General features: G+C 40.4%; 1 protein-coding gene across 3 annotated transcripts in view; it reads left to right on the forward strand.

The window, feature by feature from the left end:
- The first annotated feature begins 1,065 nt into the window (after positions 1-1,065).
- Positions 1,066-22,043, forward strand: part of TMEM64 (transmembrane protein 64) — an 82,177-nt gene continuing 61,199 nt past the window's right edge. For all 3 annotated transcript variants that reach the window (XM_042254504.2, XM_060393525.1, XM_027973241.3), the window contains exons 1-2: positions 1,066-1,933; positions 17,749-17,904. In XM_042254504.2, coding sequence (XP_042110438.1) covers positions 1,127-1,933; positions 17,749-17,904 — 963 coding nt within the window. In that variant the 5' untranslated portion in view covers positions 1,066-1,126. The remainder of the gene's footprint in view (positions 1,934-17,748; positions 17,905-22,043) is intronic.

The raw sequence follows: 22,043 nt of genomic DNA on the forward strand, positions 1-22,043 counted from the left end.
ATGCTGTTTGAGGTACCTACAGAAATTCCATCTGGGTGTGTCCACAGGCTGGAGTGCAAGGGAAGGACAGGAAGAGATAGACTTGGGGGTTACACCAAGTGGGATCAAGTCTATGAGCTCAGATGAGAGGGCTCGGCGAGCTCTAAACAGAGAGAAGGAAAGAGCGCCTGAGGAACACTAACCTTAGAGTCTAGGCAAAAAGAAGAAAGGAAAGCAGCATGAGGAGTCATCTGTTACGGCTAATCCTTAAGAATGTTCTTCGGTGTATCTTTTTGACAAGTATAGCCTAGGTGTCTGGCGCTCAATTAAAGACTTCTGGGGTCAGAAGTGGTATTCTGTCGAGGTTGGGTTTTAATACCTAATTCCTTAAGTTCCTTAAGTACCAAATGATGACCTGAAACCTGCACGGAGATTTCACTACCTGGAGGTAAAAATGAGCAAATCCTCCTTAACAGATGAAGAACTCCTTTTCCTCTAATACCACCACAGTAGCTGTGGATATAAACGATCAGAGGTTACTGCAGAAACAGTCAACAGGTATTGGGCGAGAATCCAAGCGGCTGGCTGACTGGGACGGGGCCTGTCACTGCCCTGACAGGCAGGCACGCATGCGCCTCCTAGGAAGGCCGGGAAGGCCCCTGCAGGGTTCCTCGCGCGCCACCCAACTCTCCACCTCACTGCAGCCCCTCTCCTTCCCTGGCGCCCCCATAGTCTCTGCTGTTTCTCCTCCCAGCGGCTCCCTCAGCGCCTCAGCCCTCCAGACGCCGCCGCCGCTACCCAGCCTCCTCATTACCCTGGCGGGGGCGGGGCCAAATAGAGCTCGCGCAGGCCCCGCCCCCGCGCGCTGACGCCCCGCCCCGCGCTCCCGACGCCCCGCCCCCTCGGCCCCCGGAGAGGCGGCCTCCGCCTGTGTGGCGTCGGGAGTTTTCTCCCTCTTCACGGCGTCATCCTTCCGTCAGCGAGCCCTCAGCCTTTTCTCCCTGAGGCCCTCTCCTGCCCCTCGAGAGAACGCGGCGAGTCAGGCCACGCGCGCGGGGCGCCATGAAGGCCCGCCGCCTGACGAGCGCGGCCGCCGCGGCGGCGGAGGCGCAAGCCGGTTGAGGAGGGCCCGGCGCTGGGCCGAGGCATGTGGAGCGCCGGCGGCAGCCTGCTCCAGTCGCTGCCCCGGCTTCTGCAGTACGCCGCCGCCCTCCCGGGCCACGCCGAGCCGCCGCCGCCGGCCGGCTGGGCCCTACCGCGGGCGGCCGGCGGGGACGGCCCGGCGGAGCGCCTGCCCCCGCGCGGGGGCGGGGCGAGCGCGGCGGCGGCGGCGGCGGCGGCGGCCGCCCCGGGGACGCTACTCGGCGCCTGTCTGGAGCGCCACGCTCCGCCCGACGCCTCAGAGCTGCCGGGGCCGGGCGGGGCGTTAGCGGGCGGCCCCGGGGGCGGCGGCGTGGTGGTCGACGTGGCCGAGGTGAGAAGCTGGCGCTGCTGCTGCCTCGGCAGCACCTGTTGGTGCCGGAGCCTGGTGCTGGTCTGCGTGCTGGCCGCCGTGTGCTTCGCTTCCCTGGCCCTGGTCCGCCGGTACCTGCAGCACCTCTTGCTCTGGGCCGAGAGCCTCGACTCGCTGCTGGGGGTCCTGCTCTTCGTCGTGGGCTTCATCGTGGTCTCGTTCCCTTGCGGCTGGGGCTACATCGTGCTCAACGTGGCGGCCGGCTACCTGTACGGCTTCGTGCTGGGCATGGGGTTGATGGTGGTGGGCGTCCTCATTGGCACCTTCATCGCCCACGTGGTCTGCAAGCGGCTCCTCACCGCCTGGGTAGCCGCCAGGATCCAGAGCAGCGAGAAGCTCAGCGCCGTCATCCGCGTCGTGGAGGGGGGCAGCGGCCTCAAAGTGGTGGCGCTGGCCAGGCTCACCCCCATACCTTTCGGGCTGCAGAACGCAGTGTTCTCGGTAAGTGGCATGCCGCTGGGCTGTTCTCCCAAGTATTTTTGTTTGTTTGTTTTGAGCGATCTTGGGGCGGCCCTGGGAGGGCGCGCCGTCCTGTGGAATGCTGGCAGAGGAGTGAGATAACAGAAGTGGAAATTACTTTCTGACGTACCCTGAGAAATTTCAAACAGATAAAGCCAATCTGTGTCGGGCTCCCTCAATAGGAGATTTGGTAGAGAAAGAACTACTCCTTTTTTGACATATGAGTTTGGTTAAAAATGACCCCTCTTAACTATGAAAGGAGAGGAGTAGAAATATATATATATATATTTTTTTAAGAAATATCTAAAAAAAGAGAAATATCTATTTTAAACATTTGTTATCTTATTCTGTAGCAGCTGTCGCACCCGTCAGGGAATAAATAAAGGCTGGCTTTCCCTCTAACTTGCCAAAATGCATCCAGTATTTTAGCTCAAGTTTTTAACAATGTGTGACTAAAGGAAGAGTTTGGGTAAATAGAGGAGAAAGTAGACTCTATTTTGGAGTTTCCTAAAATTTTTAATACGATTTTTTTTCCATCAAGTAATTTGCTTTTTTAATACAGTGTAGTAAGGAGGGAAGCCTCCTTTTTACCTTTCTTTGGAGGAACTTCATTTTAAAATCACTTGGTAGTGGATACAACAAAATTGGACAGATAACCTTTTTCCCAATTGTGAATATATTTATCTTTTTATACACCTTTACACTTTTTTGGGGGTCTTGTATTCATATCCTTTGCTTATTCAGTTAAGGTGTTTCTAACTAATGTACATCGCGTTGTAAATGATTGAGTAATGGAAACACTGCTAGTAAATGATTGAAGAATGGAACTCTGCTACGGAGAAAAAAAAGGGGAAAAAAAGATCCAGTATTTACAAACTTAGTGTCTTCAGCGCATGCTGTATGCTAAGTCACCTCAGTCGTGTCCATGGACTGTAGCCTACCAGGTTCCTCTGTCCATGGGATTCTCCAGGCAAAAATGCTAGAGTAGGTTGCCATTCCCTTCTCCAGGGTATCTTCCTGACCCAGGGATCGAACCTGTGTCTCTCATGTCTCCTGCGTTGACAGGCAGGTTCTTTACCACTGGCTATGTGCCCTTGCTTTCCTCTTTTTTTAAGGTGAAGGGGTTAAACTAGTTACTGTGTTCTTCAAATTCAGCGATTCTGAAGTTCAAAGAATTTTCATATAGATGCCCAGAAACTCAACCCTTCAACTAGACCTAAAAAAAACTGAAGAATTTTAGCATTCAAATCACAGGAATCAATATATATAGTGAACCTGATAACTTTGTTTCAAAAATAAATTGTTATCTCTAGAAACTTTCTCATTTTGTTTTATGTTAAGAATATTTCTAACCAACCTACCCTTTTCTTTTTAAATGCCTTTTGCAAATGTCATGTTGATTCTAGCCAACTGCAGCAATGACTAGAATGAGGCTTGTGGCAACATGGAAATAGATAAGTTTTCTGTACAGGGAAAGTTTGATGTTTACAGGTGGTTTAGTATGTTCTCTTCCTTAAATTTTTACCTTTTCACAGCTTCCTATAAGCTTGAATTTTGACCCAGCCTTGGCTAATAATTGATCAAATATCCTTAAACTTTGAAAGAGGGTTGGGACTAAGGAACCTGAATAGTTTCATTCTGTTAGTTTGCATCTTCTCCAGTATATTTCCTTGTGCATTTTCGTGTCTACCAACTGTGTGCCGACTGTCCTGGACTGCTTCCACATATTATTTCTAATCTTTAAACTAGCTCTACAGATAGTGATTATATGTATATTATAGATTATTATCTAATAGTCCAGAACACAGGGCTGATGATCTGAAATTCTGCTGTCCCCATAGAATTCACCATAGAATCTGAATCTGTCGACTCTCGGTCAAGTTGCTTATCCTCTTTATGGTTCGCTGTCTTATATGTAAAATGGGAAAGTAATGTTACCTACTTCACAGGATTATTGAGACGACTGCATAAACAAGTGCTACTAAGCCTGGAATAACAATCTGGCTTTTGTCATCATTCAGTTCAGTTCAGTCGCATCCAACTCTTTGTAACCCCATGAACCGCAGCACTCCAGGCTTCCCTGTCCATCACCAACTCCCAGAGTTTACCCAGACTCATGTCCATTGAGTCGGTGATGCCATCCAACCATCTCATCCTCTGTCGTCTCCTCCTCCTCCTGCCTTCAATCTTTCCCAGCATCAGGGTCTTTTCAAATGAATCAGCTCTTCGCATCAGATGGCCAAAGGATTGGAATTTCAGCTTTAAGATTAGTCCTCCCCATAAACACCCAGGACTGATCTCCTTTAAGATGGACTGGGTGGATCTCCTTGCAGTCCAAGGGACTCTCAAGAGTCTTCTCCAACACCGCAGTTCAGAAGCATCAATTCTTTGGCGCTCAGCTTTCTTTATAGTCCAACTCTAACATCCATACATGACTACTGGAAAAACCGTAGCCTTGACTAGACGGACCTTTGTTGACAAAGTAATGTCTCTGCTTTTTAATATGCTATCTAGGTTGGTCATAACTTTCCTTCCAAGGAGTAAGCGTCTTTTAATTTCATGGCGTCATTACTGTTGTTATTATCCAGGATCACCTAGGTACTAAATAATGGTTTGCAGATAGAGTTTAACCCATGACTCCATTTCTTCATTTTATATTTTGTCCTGGATATATAATGTGGGCTCATTATAATTTGTTAATTAAAATTAAATAAGTTTTTAAAAATAATCAAATATGTTAAACATATAATTTATACTTTGTACTTGGAAATAATTTAAGGTAATTAATTGAAAACGAACTTGACAAGAGGCAGTTTTCAGTTTGGCCTTGTGGGGGTCAAGAGAAAAGAAGGAAAAAAGAAAACTGGCCTCTTGAAATAGGTATTATTGGCATAGTTTAACTGAGGAAGACATGGAGGCATCCAGGAGCTTGTTTAGGATCACCCAGCTACCAAGTGGTGGTGGTGGTGGTGGTTCAGTAGCTAAGTCATATCTGACTCTTTGTGACCCCACGTACTGCAGCATGCCAGGCTCCTCTGTCCTTCACTGTCTCCTGGAGTTTGCTCAAATTCCTGTCCATTGAGTCAGTGATGCTGTCTAACCATATCATTTTCTCCCATCCCCTTCTTTTGCCTTCAATCTTTCCCAGCATCAAGGTCTTTTCCAATGAGTTGGCTTTTCATATCAGGTGGCCAAAGTATAGAAGTTTCATCTTCAGCATCAGTCCTTCCAATGGATGTTCAAGATTGGTTTCCTTTAGGACTGACTGGTTCATCTCCTTGTAGTCCAGAGGATTCTCAAGAGTCTTCTCCAGCACCACAATCCAGGTTCCTATGTAATGCTGTTCTTTACAGCATTGGACTTTACTTTTACCACCAGACACATCCACAGCTGAGTGTCGTTTCCACTTCAACACCTTATTCTTTCTGGAATTATGAGTTATTGCCCTCCTCTCTTCCCAGTAGCTTACTGGACTCCTTAAATGGCAACCCACTCCAGTACTCTTGCCTGGAAAATCCCATGGACAGAGGGAGCTGGTAGGCTACAGTCGGTGGGGTGGCAAAGAGTTGGATACAACTGAGCGACTTCACTTTCTTTCTTCTCTCTCTAACCTGGGGCGCTCATCTTCCATTATCCTGTCTTTCTGCCTTTTCATCCTGTTTATGGGGTTCTCGCAGTAAAAATACGGGAGTGGTTTGCTGTTTCCTCCTTCAGTGAGCCACGTTTTGTCAGAAGTCTTCACTGTGACCCATCCATCTTGGGTGGCCCTGCACAGCAGGCTCACAGCTTCACTGAGTTACATAGGCCCCTTTGCCTTAACAAGAGTGTGATCCATGAAGAGTGTCGAAGGACCAAGTGGTGGAGCTGAGCTATAAACCCCAGATTATCTAAAAAAGTTCACGATACTGTGTCAAACTCTCACTCTTGGCCTTAAGCAAGGTGGCTTGTGGACCCCATTGGATATAGTCTATTACATCTTATTCATTTCTCTTTTTAGCTATCTACATAATAAATAGCTCCTGCAACTGGAACTGTTTACTGAATTCACCCAGGGTATGTGAGTGAAAAGAAAGCTTAGTTAATGCTGATTTTTGTTTTAGCTTGGCTTTCACTTCTGCCTTCTAGAACCTCTTTCGGATTCTATCCTTTCTGTCCTCATACCCCTCTGGCTACCCAAAGGTGCCCCCTTTCCAGGCGTATTTCTTTTTCTTCTTCCCTACCTATCTTTTAAAATTATCCTCCCTCCTCTCCATTCCAGTTAAAATTCATCTTCAGTGTCCACGATTGGCCTTTAATCAATGCTCATGAGGAAAGGTAGTGGTCATGAGAGGCACAGGGTTTGGAAATAGACAGTCCCTGACGGTCTGTGCTGAGTTATGAGGCTCAAATAAGCTAATGCAGTGAAGGCATTGCGTATTTGCCTGGCACATACTCATTTCTCAAAAATTAATAGCAATTATTATGGTGGAGGTAGTTTTTATATTTAAGAGGCAGGAGCTGATTGTAAAAGATGAATATATAGAAGAAGGAAAAAGGCTCTGCCTTGCTTGCTATCTGTTCTTAACTTTCTTTCCTTCTCCCATGTGTGCTAAAAAGGGATGAACAAATTGACACTTCACTTTTGAAATGGAAATTAAGTAAATAACACTTTATAGTATGAATTCTTAGATCGTAAGAAATATAATTTCTGAAGTACATTGTAGAATCATTTCTACCTTTTAAAATGTACTCATTTTTCCTGTGGGAAATAAAGGCCCCCACCTACCAACATTTTTGATGTAGTCTTGCATCTGTAGGTATTGTACATTAATCTGGGCGTGTATCTAGAATGACTGTTTCTTACTGCTTCACTCAGGATAGGGTAAATGACACTACAACAACAACCCCAAACCTCACTGGGTTGAAAAGCAAAGATTTGTAAAAAGTGCAGCTTATATTATTATTTATAGTGAAGGGAGATAAATTTAATTTTTATTTTGAGTTCCACTTTTATGATTTGGGGGACTATAATATATGCTCCTAGCATTTATGATATATCCTCTTAAAAATGTTTTAATTAAATAAGTAGACTCTATATTGCATATGATGCCATATTTTTCCTCATGATTTCTCATAAATACATGTTCCTTAAGTATTAAAATAAAAAGCAAAGGTTTGTTTCCTTACTTGGCGCTTGATCCAGATTCAGCTTTGTTTGGGGAAGGAGTCGAGAGTCTCTGCTTTATGTTATTTTTACTTTGGGATCCAGGTTGATGGAGCCACCATCTTTCACTTGGTTTATATGACATAGTGAATTCTGTACTGATTTTTAATGCTTTCACCTGGAAGTAATCTCACTCTTTACTAGCCTGAACAAGTGACATGGCCGCAGCTGACTTCACAGGGGCAATATGTGTGCCGGGAAGGAGCAAGAACTTGAGTGCTTGGCAGTAGTCTTTGACTCTGGCCCTTGACTTCTGGATCCTGCCTCCCAGGCCCTTCAGTCCAGCCCACCACCACTACCCTGGCAGCATTTCAGCCTCCTGTCTAGTCTCCTTGCCTCGTAGGCAAGGATTTCCAGTGTTTTCTCCCTCCAGAATGATCTTTGTAGAATGCAAGTCTAATCTTGGTACTCCCTGTAGGGAAACCCTCAAGTGTGTTTTCTTTTCCCCTCAGGACATTTTCCCAACCCTCAGCTTACTCCTAGCCTCTCTTATCATTCCACAATTACTAAATACCCCTTAATGTGTTAACGTATTTCATCCTCAACATTCTAAGAGGTAAACATGATTATTTCTGACTTAAACATAGCAGATCTTTTCTGTAGCCTCAAAACTTGAGGATTTCCTTTTTGTTGATAAAGTTGAAAACTGTTCATAAAAATAACTATTTAGAAAGCATTAATGCATTATTGTAAGGTCTCTTGTAAGGTACTCCCGTGGAGATATCTGGACTTCAATAGTTTAAAGCTACCACCTGTGAAATACCAACTTTAATCCAAATATGGTGGTTTGGTGGCAGTTTAGTCGCTAAGTTGTGTCTGACTCTTGATCATATGTTGTATACCACTTTACAGTATTCAGAGAAAATTTACATATATACTATGCCTTAATCATTACAACAGTCCTTTGAGGAGTTACCAGTGACTTATAGGCAGTTACATAGAGGACAAAAGCTCACATACTTGAAGTCAGACTTAATTCTAACCTTTACTCTGACTTCTTGAGCTACTCTTCGAGCCATGCTTTCTGTTGTGAAATGTGTTTGCCATTATCTACTGCATAGCTGTGATAAAATGTATAGCTTGCTCATTACTATTTCCTTCTCTCCATCCTCTGCATTTCAAGATAAGGACATTGAAACTCAGAGAATTTATTTTTCTTTTTAACCATTTTTTTATGTTGTACTTAGTAATTGCCAGGCACTGTTGTTCTAACATGTACACATTACTTAATATTCATATGAACCCTAATTCTCATATTAAGCTAAGGCAGTTGAGGCAGAGTGGTGAAATAACTAGCCTAGGAGCATGCAGTTGGTAAATGGTAGAGCCATGAACTTACCTGAGGCTCTATTGTTGATCTGAGATCAGCAGAGAACTTCCTGGTTTCTCAGAGATCTCCTGGTTCTAATTGCAGAGCACCAGCCCTGGGACCTCCCGTGTGTCAGGCTCTGGGCCATGTTCTCCACAGTTGAATCAGGCATCATCCTAGGGAGGTAACTGGAAAAAATACCCAAAGAATAATGTTTTGTGTGTGTGAGAGAATTGCATGATATTCAGATTTCAGCATCTGTAAATAATGTTATTGGAATACAGCCATGCTTATTCGTGGATGTATAGTTTGTAGCTCTTTTTAAGCTAAAACATCAAGGTCGAGTAGTTGTGACAAAAACCCTATGGCCTGCAAAGCTGAAAATATTTCCTACCTTGGACTTTACAGAAGTTTGCATTAGAGCTGTAACAGTCACTGTAGTAAAATAACCACCAAGTCCAAGCCCCTGAAACTGTAACAAGAGGCCCATAAGCTCCCGTATGTATCTTTTTACCTTTGTATTTAACAAAAGCCTTCAAATATATAAATAAATAAATAAATAAATATATATATATATATATATATAGAGAGAGAGAGAGAGAGAGAGAGAGGTATTGTGGGTAAAAGGGAAAAAAAAAAGAAGAAATGAATAAATTTAAGAGTGGAAGGCCTGACCCATCAGCCTGGCTCACTTCTCAGTAGAACCATTTTAAAGAACTTTATGTTACCAAACTGTTACTTACTTTGGCTATTTTTATTAGCCCTGAGTAGGTTAGAAGCAGCAACAGAGAGTGTTTTGCTTGTTTTGGGGGAAGGGCAGGTAGCTGTTAAACTGGTGTACTGACTAAAATAATGATGGCAAAATAAGATAAAAAACAAAGTTGAGGCAAATATAACTAAACTGTATTGTATTTTCCTAGAATTTGCCTTCAGTAATCAAGAAAAAGATAAATTGCTTCTAATAATTTAGTTCACAATTGAACTGAAATTTACTGCAGTTAAATAAAAATATTTTATTGGCTAGTGACTATGAGACCAGAAAAATGGTAAAGTCTTAGTCTCATGGACTGTTTGGGGACATTCAGTTCTGTCTCAGCTCCTGTGTGACTTTGGTGAAGTCATTTAATGATCTGGCCTCCAGTTGTCATTATTTGTAAAATTAAAGAGGTTAGACAGGGCCTCAGAGTTTACTCTTAAAAAGACAAATGTTCTGAGTAACTATTTAACATTACTTTGTATGTAACAGTTTGGTGATGGTATGTTTTATAAAAATGTTTTTTCATCTTCTTAAATTCTTATTCTGTGTTATAGATAACTCATTCATATACCAAGTATGAGTCTAATACACACTGTGCCCACTTAACTAATGATTAGTTCTTCTTGCTATTAAAGCATACCGATTCTTCTTACTATTAAAGTATCCTGATTCATTGCCATTGGTACAGTTCAGATGGAATAGACGACAGAGACACAGCCTGTTTTGAAGGAGCTTGGAGTCATTAAGTCTGAAGGTTGAGATGTAATGACCAAGTTGAAAAATGCCTTGCCACCTCATCCGTAGACCTCACAGAACCACGGAGAATGGCTGACTGTTACTTCCTTAAAACTGTGTTCTCTTTGTGCCTCTTCAGTCATCTCACCAGCTTCTGTGGTTTTCATGATCATATATGGGGTTAGAATTCACAAACCTGTATATCTAGCCTGTTGTATCATAGTAACAAATAGATTATGTCTTTTTACCCCTTTCTAGATTAAAATGTCTTTAGAGGCAGAGAGTCTTATTAAAACTTACTTTAAAAGTGTTTTTTCTGCCTATGAAAAAGTATTCATTGTAAAAACTTTGAAAAGTATAGTAAGTATATGGAGGAAAACATTCAGCATTTTAGTGTTTATTTTCCTAGTCTTTTCACTTATTAGTGCATGTGTTTTCTTTATATAACATTGTGAATGAATGTTGTAAATGATTTCTGAGACTTTGCTGACTGTAATGAACATTTTGGTCATTAAGTACAGGACAGAATGACTTTCATGACCACACAGTCATTTTGTACTTTGCATGTTGATGAATCTGAACCTCATTCTGATGGCAGTAGGAAAAACTTTAAGCAGGATTGGATTTGCCATTTTTTAAAGATTTCTGCAAAATTTAAGTTAGGTTGTGAGTGTTGGGTAGATCTAACGGATCAAGACCAGAGAGGAGGAGACTGAACAGGAACAGGAACAGGTGACGGGTAGATTTCTTACGGACGCAGAAGGTAGAATCTATAAGAAAGAGCAGATGATTGATTGTGGCGGTGAGGGAAGAGTGCTGTCTGTCTAGTTAGGGCAACTGAGATTGGAAACATGAAAAGAATTATTTTGAGGAGGGAAGAGAATGATAGTGTTTTTCCTTTAAGCAGTTTTTAAAATTTCATGTTTCTGGAAGTGAAAGCTGGTTGCCATTTGTTAACTCTTTCTCCCTCCTTTCTGTTTCTGAACTACTGATAGTATTTTGAGTATATACATTATAAAATATAATTTATCAGTAATAAGTAGATGAAAAGATCAAACTGCAGTCACTTTAACTTCTTTTGACCATTCCTTAAAATTATAATGGGGATTCATGATTTTTTCTGTATAATACTAAATATATGTTTTAATTGAAATTTATACTGATATAACTTTGTCAATAAACAACATTGCTTTTACATAAACTAGGAAACACACCTCTACAGGAAGGTGTGATTTGCCAAAACTAAAATCATTTCACAAAACAGTGGATAAAATTTGAGGTCTTCCATACACAAATCACCTTTATATTCTTCATTCAATCTGTGTCAAGATATTCTGTGTAAAAATGATAAAGTATTTTAGTTTGTTAAGGCCTGTAAAGCCATTGTGTAAACAGTTGTAAATGGAGAAGGTAGAGGAGCTATAGGCAGTGTTGCCAGAGGAGCTGTGCTTTGTACTGTGTCTGAGGTTCAGCGCGCATTCAAGTGACAGTCTGTACACAGAGTTCTCTTATTATCAGCTTCAAAAATGTGTGTTCAGTGAAGAATCAGTTCTTACTCTTTAAGATTAAGGGTTTTTTTTCCCCCCTCTTTTTTCTTCCCTTCAGATGGGCACTTTGTTTTCAAGATCTATCTGGTATATGGTAATATTCTACAGTAACCCTTACCCACTGCGGCAAGTGAATTACATCTGCAAGTAAATCACAGTACTTCTGGGAATAAGAATGTGTGTACTTTCACGGTGCTTCTGGAGTTCTGAAAGCACGGGAGGGTGGCATTCACCCTCCCTGAAACCCACACTGAAGTATTTCTGATCATAGACGCTAACCAGCAGGGTGACACTGACATCCTGGATTGTGATTTCTGAGTCTTTGAAGTAGGAAAACAGTCCTGAGACAAGTCCCCAGGGTATAATAGGCAGGCCTTCCCAGTAAGATTATTCTGAGTTCACATTTAATGTCTTTTGGAAAAGTAGGATAAGGAGACATATTTTTTTAAAGTCAGTGGGTAGAACTTCCCTGCTGGACCAGTGGTTAAGAGTCTGCCTGCCAGTGTAGGACACACAGGTTCGATCTTGGTCCTGGAAGATCCCACGTGCTGTCGGGAGCTAAGCCCATGTGCCACCACTGCTGAGCCTGTGCTCAGAGCCCACAGGCAGCGGCTGCCACAGCCCCCACACTTTAGAGCCCATGCTCCCCAACAAGAGATGCCCCCACCGCACGGCAAGGACCACCCCACTCACCACAGCTGGAGAGAGCCAGTGCCAATGAAAGACAACAAACAAATGACTTTACAGAACGTCCATGGATAAAGGCTTTCTAGGGAAAGAAGGTTGGATGGATCTCTTTGTGAGATCAAGTGCTGTGTATTAACTATGTTTGTCCAAGATTGGATGCAGATTCTGAGTAGGATCTTGGCTTATAGGAAATGCCATATTAGGATAATTTAGAATCTGTTTATCTTTAATACACTTAGTTGAAAAACTGTGTGTGCCTGTGTACATTATTATTTTGATATACTGGCTAAATTATTTGACATGCTAGCAAAACAGTTTTATTGTGATTAGCTGAAATTAGTTTCTTTGCTTTATTTAGCCACGCAGCTTTTCAAAAGAGAACTATATGTAAATCATAACAATTCCTTTTTCTGTAGGTGAGATTTGGTAATGAAAGGTTTGACAAACTTTCATGTATGCTTTGGAAAAAGGTCTTGTTAAAAGAGTTAAGTGGCAGAGTTGTTTCAGATTTATGATATCTGTTCTTAAAATAGCCATTTAGATATTATTGCTGTCATCCATAAATGTCAAATATATATTCTCTTTAGGGAAACTTTAATTACATTTAAAGATTATGAACTGAAGCTTTGCATTCTGACATTTTAAGTACTTACTTAGAAAATAACTTGCATAACACATAATATTACTATAACTAGTATAATTTTATGACATTCATTTTTGTCATATTTACTTTATACATTTGACATGTTTAATTCTAAAGAAAGTTTTTCCATTACTGATAAGTGCCCCAAACTGGTAGAGGAATCTTTCTAAAACTTAGCCCTGTTCATGTCATTCTTGGATTAGGTTCCTCAGAGCTTTTCTGCTGAGTACAAACTCATTCCCCTTTCACCCAGACCCCTCACAAGTGTCCTCTCAAACACTTGCCCTGTCTTTGTTCTGCAGGAGTGCCTTGCACTTTAAACACTCCAGACTGCACTGCTGACTTTACTGATAACCCTGCATTGCCCTCGCCCTGTGTGCCACGTGGACCCCATTCATTCCCTTCCTGGAAGCCCTTCCCTTCTCCATCCCACCGTCTTTCCCTGTGAAGCCCATGTTCAGCTTGTGGAGTTCATTTCAAATTCCTCTTATCCCACAGTGTTGCCCTTTGGCCCCCACTCCTACAGAGATTTTAGTCTCTGTTTACTCTTTAATACTTTCCATGCAGTTCTCAAGGCTCCCGTCTGCTTGTGTATACTTGTCAGTGTGCGAATTCTTCAAGGTAAAAGTTGAGTCATTATGTCTATCTCTGGCAGATACCTTCCAGACCATCTTGCAGTCACTGAGTCAGTATTGTTTAGCGGAATCTTAACAGCCAGTCACACTTCAGTATTCTTTCTAAATCAGCAGTGGTGCGTCTCCTGCTAATCACCCATGAGTAGAGCTGAGTGTAGCTTTACATAATTTTAGGTTAGACTGTAGTTGTAGAATAACCTATAACTCACTGAAACACCAGATTTTAATATTAATAAAAATAAAATTTAATAAAGTAGCCACTAGCTTTCTTATATAACAGCAATACCCAGATAAGGATATGAAAGTTATTCTCAAAATTAATGGCTGTAGTAACAACTATGGGCTTCTCAGTTGGTGCTAGTGGTAAAGAATCCACCTGCCAATGCAGGAGGCGTAGGAGATGCGGGTTCGATCCCTGGGTCAGGAAGATCCCCTGGAGGAGGGCATGGCAACCCCCTCCAGTGTTCTTTCTTGCCTGGAGAATCCCATGGTCAGAGGAGCCTGGCGGGCTGCCGTCCATAGGGTCGCAAAGAGTCCGACATGACTGAAGTGACTGAGTACACGCACACAATATCTGTAACATAAAATGTTTAGAAATAAACTAATAAGAAATGCTTGATTATATAAATAAAACAACCAAATTTTAATAATAAATATGGAAGATTTAAAGTAGTTATAAAAAACATTTCTTGATAAAAATACTGAATATTCTGGAGGTTACATCTCTATCCAGATTAATTTATAATTTTATCTTAATCCTAGTATAATCTTTACTAGTTTTTGAATGACAGAGTGATCCTAAAAAGTATTCACAAAAATGAATAGATAAGAATGCTTATGGAAGTTTTAAAAAGAAGAGTAAGAAAAGGAATTTGAAGGTTAGAAATTCCTTGTGAGATATTAAACTGATAGTCTACAATAATTTGGTTTCAACACAAGATTTAAGATATCAGTAGACATGTTGATATATGGCAGAACCATCACAATATTGTAATTATTCTCTAATTAAAAAAAAACATATATATAAAAGACTATCAGTGGACAGTATTAGAACCCCAAATAGGCTCCTTTATATACAGTAACTTCATTTATAATAAACGTCACAAGTTGCTAAAGAAGTTACTGATTATTCAATAAATGATACTAGGAAAATTGGCTACTGGGGAATGGGAAGAGTAAGGATATATCATCAACCTTTAATTCCAATAAATTGCAGAAGGAATTGGTGGTAAATATTAAAGAGGAAAATATATTGAGAAAAGAAAAAATAGGGAGAAATTTAATAATGAGATCTGAAAAGACTTTCTGAAGCTAAAAGCAATGGAAGATCAGAGGAAACAATAATATTTAGTTATATATAAATTTAGAAACATTTGTATGTCTAAACAAAAAATAAGAGACAGTTCAGAGGGAAATATCTGCTGCATATTATGGACAAAAGTTGGTGACAATAGTGGTAAAGAACCTGCCTGCCCATGCAGGAGACATAAGAGATGCGGGTTTGATCTGTGGGTCAGGGAGATCTCCTGGAGAAAAAAATGGCAGCCCACTCCAGTGTTCTTAACTGCAGAATCCTGTGGACAGAGGGGCCTGGCAGGTTGTGGTCCATAGGGTTGCAAAGAGTCTAACACGACAGAAGCGACTTAGCACACAGCATGGACAAAGGTTGCCCTTAACTATACAAAGAATAAATGTCATGAATAAATAAGAGAACACTTTAACATTTCAATAAAAATGAATAAATGTGAACAAATAAAGCCATGAAAGAAATGTAAATAGAAAAGTGTATATTTAAAACTAATGTAAATTAAAATTACAGTAAGTAAGTGTTAGTCGCTCAGTCGCACCCAACTTTGTGACCCCGCGGACTGCAGCCCACCAGGCTCCTCTGTCCATGAGATTTTCCAGGCAAGAATACTGGGGTGGGTTGCCATTTCCTTCTCCAGGGGATCTTCCCAACTCAGGGATCAAACCCGGGTCTCCTGTACTGCAGGCAGATACTTTACCGACTGAGCTACAAGGAAAGCCAGATTAAACAATAATTGAAATCATTTTTACCCCTCTCAAACTGAATGCATGTGTGTGTGCTCAGCCATGTCTGACTCTTTGCAACCCCATGGAACTAAGGAGGATTGAAATTTAAAACTTAAAATTGGCAAGAGTATGATGAAACGGTCATACATACATTACTCACTGATAAGAATGTAAATCAGTGTGAACTTTTGGGAAAGGCAGTTTTTAGTGTTTGATCTAGTTATTCCATTCCTAGTGATCTATCCTAAAATATGGAGTTGCATATTTTATTATTTCTTGCTGTGTAACAGATGACTCCAAAATTGAATAGCTTAATAAACATTTTTATCTCACAGCTTCTGTCAGTCGAGAATTCCTGTACAGAATAGCTGTGTTGTGCTTAGTCGCTCAGTCATGTCCAGCTCTTTGCAACCCCATGGGCTATAGCCCACCAGGCTCCTCTGTCCAGGCAGGAATACTGTAGTGGGTTGCCATGCCTCCTCCAGAGGATCTTCCCAACCCAGGGATTGAACCCAGGTCTCCCACATTGCAGTCAGATTTTGCCATGCCTCCTCCAGAAGATCTTCCCAACCCAGGGATTGAACCCAGGTCTCCCACATTGCAGTCAGATTCTTTACCAGCTGAGCCACAAAGGAAGCCCAGGAGTACTGGAGTGGGTAGCCTATCCGTTGTCTAGGGAATCTTTCCAATCCAGGAATCGAACTCGGATCTCTTGCATTGCAAGTAGATTCTTTACTAACTGAGCTACCAGGGAAGCCCACAGAATAGGTAGGTGCCTCTAATTCAGGTTGTCTCACAGTACTCAAGATGCTGACCAGAGCTGCAGCCACCTTATGACGCAACTGAGGAAGACTCTGCTTCCAGGCACTCTAAGGTGGCCGTTGGCAGCTCTTAGGTATTTACTAGCTTTTGGCTGAAGACATCAACTCCTTGCTATAGCAGGGACCTCTCTGTAGAGCTGCTTACAGCATGGTAACTTACCTTCCTGAGGGAGAGATGGAAGTCTTGTTATTTTTGTAACCTAATCTTGGAACTAACATCTCATCACTTATGCGATAGTCTATTTGCCAGAAGAAAGCGCTAGGTCTAACCCACACTCTTTGGGAAAGGATCACACAAGGGCATGAATACCATGAGATAGATTTACTGGAAATAGTTTACTGACTCCCATACAGGTTATACACAAAGGTTTTCATACAGGTTTTAAAAACTTCATAATAGCCAAAAAATACATAGTCACATGTACACAAAGAAACAATTAAGGAAGCAGTTTAAATGTTCCACAGCAAAAGAATGGTTAAATTGTGCTATGTAGTATAAATGTATAATAATAATTTGTACCTTTTTGAGTGCTGATCATGTGTTAGGCATTTGTTAAGATATTTACACATATATCTGTAAAATATTTCAGGTAAGGTAGTGGTTATTATCCTCATTTACAGATGAAAAATCTGATATTCGAAGACTTTGTACTTAAATGTCATTTTAGAGTTAGAGTTACCTGGCTTCAAAATCCAGTGACCACATTGCTATTTAGGTATGCTTATGAGGAATAATTAGAAGCTTCCCTGGTAACTCAGCTCATAAAGAATCTGCCTGCAGTGCAGGAGACCCCGGTTTGATTCCTGTGTCAGTAACATCCCCTGGAGAAGGGTTAGGGTACCCACTTCAGTGTTCTTGGGCTTCCCTGGTGGCTCAGATGGTAAAGAATCTGCCTGCAATGTGGGAGACCTGGGTTCGATCCCTGGGTTGGGGAGATCCCCTGGAGGAGGGCATGGCAATCCACTCCAGTATTCTGGCCTGGAGAAATCCTCGTGGACAGAGGAGCCTGGCTGGCTACAGTCCATGGGGTCTCAAAAAGTCTGAAACGACTGAGCGACTAAGCACAAAACCAAGCCTGAAGAACATTTAATGACATGAGGAAGACTTTAAAAGCTTTTTACAAAGTGATGTGTGTGTCTGCACCTTTTATTTATGTGTAAGAAAAAAAACAATAGTCACAAATGCCAGCTTTCAATGACAGAGCAATAGAATGTTAAAATTTTCCTTTAAACTTTTATTTCATTGTAGATCTTTTACATTCTGTATATATTCCATGTATAATCATGTTTAAAAATCAGAATGCTTTGAAAAGTAGTTCAGCTCTCTCTACTTCCAAGGGAAAACTGCTAGCAAGACTTGCATACGCAGTTTTATGTGACACTGAAGTTTTACTTGGTAATGAATCATCCTGTTTAATGCTCCTAGATCACTGACCTCTCCTTACCCAACTATCTGGTGGCCTCTTCAGCTGGCCTGCTTCCTACGCAGCTCCTGAATTCTTACCTGGGCACCACCCTGAGGACCATGGAGGATGTCATTGCAGAGCAGAGCGCTAGTGGATATTTTGTTTTTTGTTTACAGGTGAGTTTAAGGCCAAGGCTTGCCTTTTTTTGTTGTTTCTTGATTTAAATCTAAGAAATTTCACTGAAAATAATTTGATTTTTTTTCCTTTTCACATCTTTTCTTATTCTTTCAATACTATTTCATATTTTGACATTTACATTTTTAATCTTGTGAATATGTGGAAATACCTAGAACTGAATTAACACTTAGTGAAAATTTTCTAAGCACAAAAAAGGGAATGACAGAAATAGGGTTCTTTTTGCAGTGATTATTTTTAAAATCATGACTTAAGTCAAATATTCTGAATTTATATGAACTATTGTTAATACTGTGTTTCTAAAGGTAATTTTAATGACCTTTCATGAAGTTGGGTTTTTAATCTTAGTTGCTTTATATCTTTAAATTTTGAAGATACTGAACTTTTCTATTGATATTTTTTAGAGTAATATACTGGCAATATAAATTTCTTTCTAGTAAAATTTGATGTGAACAAATTTTTTTAGAAACTATTGCTTTATATAAAGTATAAAAGTATTATTCTGTTGCAAGTTCAAATAATATTAGATATAATAGATTAGTATTACTATGCAAATTATAATATAGTTTGAGCTACATATAATTTCATATAAGAGATTGATAAAAGGAAAATCTTGCTAGGTAGGCAGATTTATTCAGTGCCTTAAATTACATGCTGGAAGAGTTAAAACTTCATTTGCTTGTAACACATTTCATGCCTAGGATTTACCAAAATATAAAATTATTATTTTTGATAGTTTAGTAAGATGATGATGATAGCTAATATTTATTGAATGCTTTATATGCCACATATTTAAGCTCATTTAATGCCTACCAAAACCTTAGTAGGTATAAACTTTTATTATCTATTATCACGAACCAATTGTGTATTGAGTAATGTTACATCGGTAGCTTGAAATTGTTCATGACAGGGGGCATTTAATTATGGAAATTGGCAAGTGTTCTAAATCAAGCCTGCCATCTCTGATCCCTAAGATCAGAGGTGTGTGTATACCAGAACACTATTAGATAGTAATTTGTGCAAGGCGTAGAATCAGGATTTGAACAAAGGCAGTTGGTTCTAGGGACCATGCTCATAAGTCTACTGAGCAGATAATACCAGTTAGATAGCTGACTTAAGTGATCTCCTGAACTGTAAGTTTTAATTTATACTGTTTTTGAATATATGGTATCATGTTACAAATTTACTCTCAATGCTGCTATTCTCAAGTTTTTGAGGCACTATATTGTTTCAAAAATACTATGACAGAGTTAATTTTCTTTGTGCTTATGCAATACAAATTTGGTAAACAAAATGAGCCCAGGAATATTTACCTTAAACTATAAATAAGCTTGTCAGAGAAGACTTGCTTTAACATAAATTTTGTAATATTTATGATATTCAGGAAAATCAATTTTTAGTTTCCTTTACTGTTTTTTTCTTCACAGCTATATTTTCTAAAAGATAACCTGCTCTAGGTTTAGAGTTTTTGTTTTAGTCGGTTTGTTTTTATTAATGTAACATGCTAATCACATATTAAACTTTCTATGTGTTATGTCAGTCAGTCAGTCAGTTCAGTTGCTCAGTCATGTCTGACTCTTCTGCTACCCCATGGACTGCAGCACACCAGGTCTCCCTGTCCATCACCAACTCCCAGAGCTTGCTCAAACTCATATCCATTGAGTTGGTGATGCCATCCAGCCGTCTCATTCTCTGTCATCTCCTCTTCCTGCCTTCAATCTTTCCCAGCATCAGGGTCTTTTCCAGTGAGTCAGTTCTTCGCATCAGGTGGCCCAAGTACTGGAGTTTCAGCTTCAGCAGCAGTCCTTCCAATGAATATTCAGAACTGATTTCCTTTAGGATTGACTGATTGGATCTCCTTGCAGTCCAAGGGACTCTGAAGAATCTTCTCCAACACCATGGTTCAAAAGCATCAATTCTTTGGCGCTCACATCCATACATGACTACTGGAAAAACTGTAGCTTTGACTAGATGGACATTTGTCAGCAAAGTAATGTCTCTGCTTTTTAATATGCTATCTAGGTTGGTCAGAGCTTTTCTTCCAAGGAGCAAGAATCATTTGATTTCATGGCTACCGTCACCATCTGCAATGCTTTTGGAGCCCCACAAAATAAAGTCTGCCACTGTTTCCACTGTTTCCCCATCTATTTGCCATAAAGTGATGGGACCAGATACTATGATCTTAGTTTTTTGAATGTTGAGTTTTAAGCCAAACTTTTCACTTTCCTCTTTCTCTTTCATCAAGAGGCTCTTTACTTCTTCACTTTCTGCCATAAGGGTGATGTCATCTGCATAACTGAGATTATTAATGTTTCTCTTGGCAATCTTGATTCTAGCTTGTGGTTCATTGAGCCCAGCATTTCATATGATGTACTCTGCATGTAAGTTAAATAAGCAGGGTGACAGTATACAGCCTTGATGTACTCCTTTCCCAATTTGGAACCAGTCCATTGTTCCATGTCCAGTTCTAACTGTTGTTTCTTGACCTGCATAGAGATTTCTCAGGAGGCAGGTAAAGTGGTCCGATATTCCTATCTCTTAAAGAATTTCTCACAGTTTATTGTGATCTACACAGTGAAAGACTTTGGTGTAATCAATAAAGCAGAAGTAGATGTTTTTCTGGAATTCTCTTGCTTTTTTGATGATCCAGCAGATGTTGGCAATTTGATCTCTGGTTCCTCTGCTTGAACATCTGAAAGTTCACAGCTCATGTACTATTGAAGCCTTGCTTGGAAAATTTTGAGCATTACTTTGCTAGCATGTGAGGTGAGTGCAATTGTGCAGTAGTTGGAACATTCTTTGACATTGCCCTTCTTTGGGATTGGAATGAAAACTGACTTTTCCAGTCCTGTGGCCACTGCTAAGTTTTCCAGGTTTGCTCGCATATTGAGTGCAGCACTTTCACAGCATCATCTTTTAGGATTTGAAATAGCTCAACTGGAATTCCATCACCTCCACTAGCTTTGTTCGTAGTGATGCATCCTAAGACCCACTTGACTTCACATTCCAGGATGTCTGGCTCTAGGTGAGTGATCACACCATTGTGGTTATCTGGGTCATGAAGGTCTTTTTTGTACAGTTCTGTGTTTTCTTGCAACTTCTTAATATCTTGTGCTTCTGTTAGGTCTATACCATTTCTGTCGTTTATTGTGGCCATCTTGGCATGAAATGTTCCCTTGATATCTCTAATTTTCTTGAAGAGATTTCTAATCTTTCCCATTCTGTTGTTTTCTTCTATTTCCTTGCACAGATTACTGAGGAAGGCTTTCTTATCTCTCCTTGCTATTCTTTGGAACTCTTCATTCAAATGCGTGTATCTTTCCTTTCTCCTTTGCATTTAGTTTCTGTTCTTTTCTCAACTATTAGGCCTCCTCAGACAACCATTTTGCATTTTTGCATTTCTTTTTCATGAGGATGGTCTTGATCACTACGTTCTGTACAGTGTCACAAACCTCCATCCATAGTTCTTCAGGCACTGTGTTTATCAGATCTAATCCCTTGAATCTGTTTGTTACTTCCACTGTGTAATTGTAAGCGATTTGATTTAGGCCATACATGAATGGTCTAGTGGTTTTCCCTAGTTTCTTCAACTGGGAGCTGACTATGGCTCAGATCATGAACTCCTTATTGCCAAGTGTTATGTAGTATCTATGTTAATAATTTATGTTTATAATCATCCCAAGGTACTCTAAGATTCTGATGTACGCTACATTCTCAGATAGATTTTTTTAGTATATTTAAGTGATTTTATGTTTTTCTAGTTTCCTGAAAACAGTTTAAAACATTTTTTATGACATTGCAATTAGAATTCCTCATATTAGTAGCTTTCAGAAGATTTTCACTATTTGATACTTTATATTTCTATGCATCTTAGTAGATTACTCATATAATCAGTAAAATTGTAATAGAACAAAATAGTTCATGCATTTGTCAGTGGTACTTCTTAAAATATAGGATCTTCTTTTATCTAAGGGATTTCTTACCCTTTAGCTTGAGTTGGCAAGCTTAAGCTTAGGATACAAAACAAAAGGGAAAAAAATAAATGTTTCTTAGCCCAGACATTTACAAAAAGCAACCAACACAAAGAAAATGTGGTGGCATATTTATGTCTTGATTTGAT

Source organism: Ovis aries, chromosome 9, assembly GCF_016772045.2.
Source record: "Ovis aries strain OAR_USU_Benz2616 breed Rambouillet chromosome 9, ARS-UI_Ramb_v3.0, whole genome shotgun sequence".
Classification (NCBI taxonomy): Eukaryota; Metazoa; Chordata; class Mammalia; order Artiodactyla; family Bovidae; genus Ovis; species Ovis aries.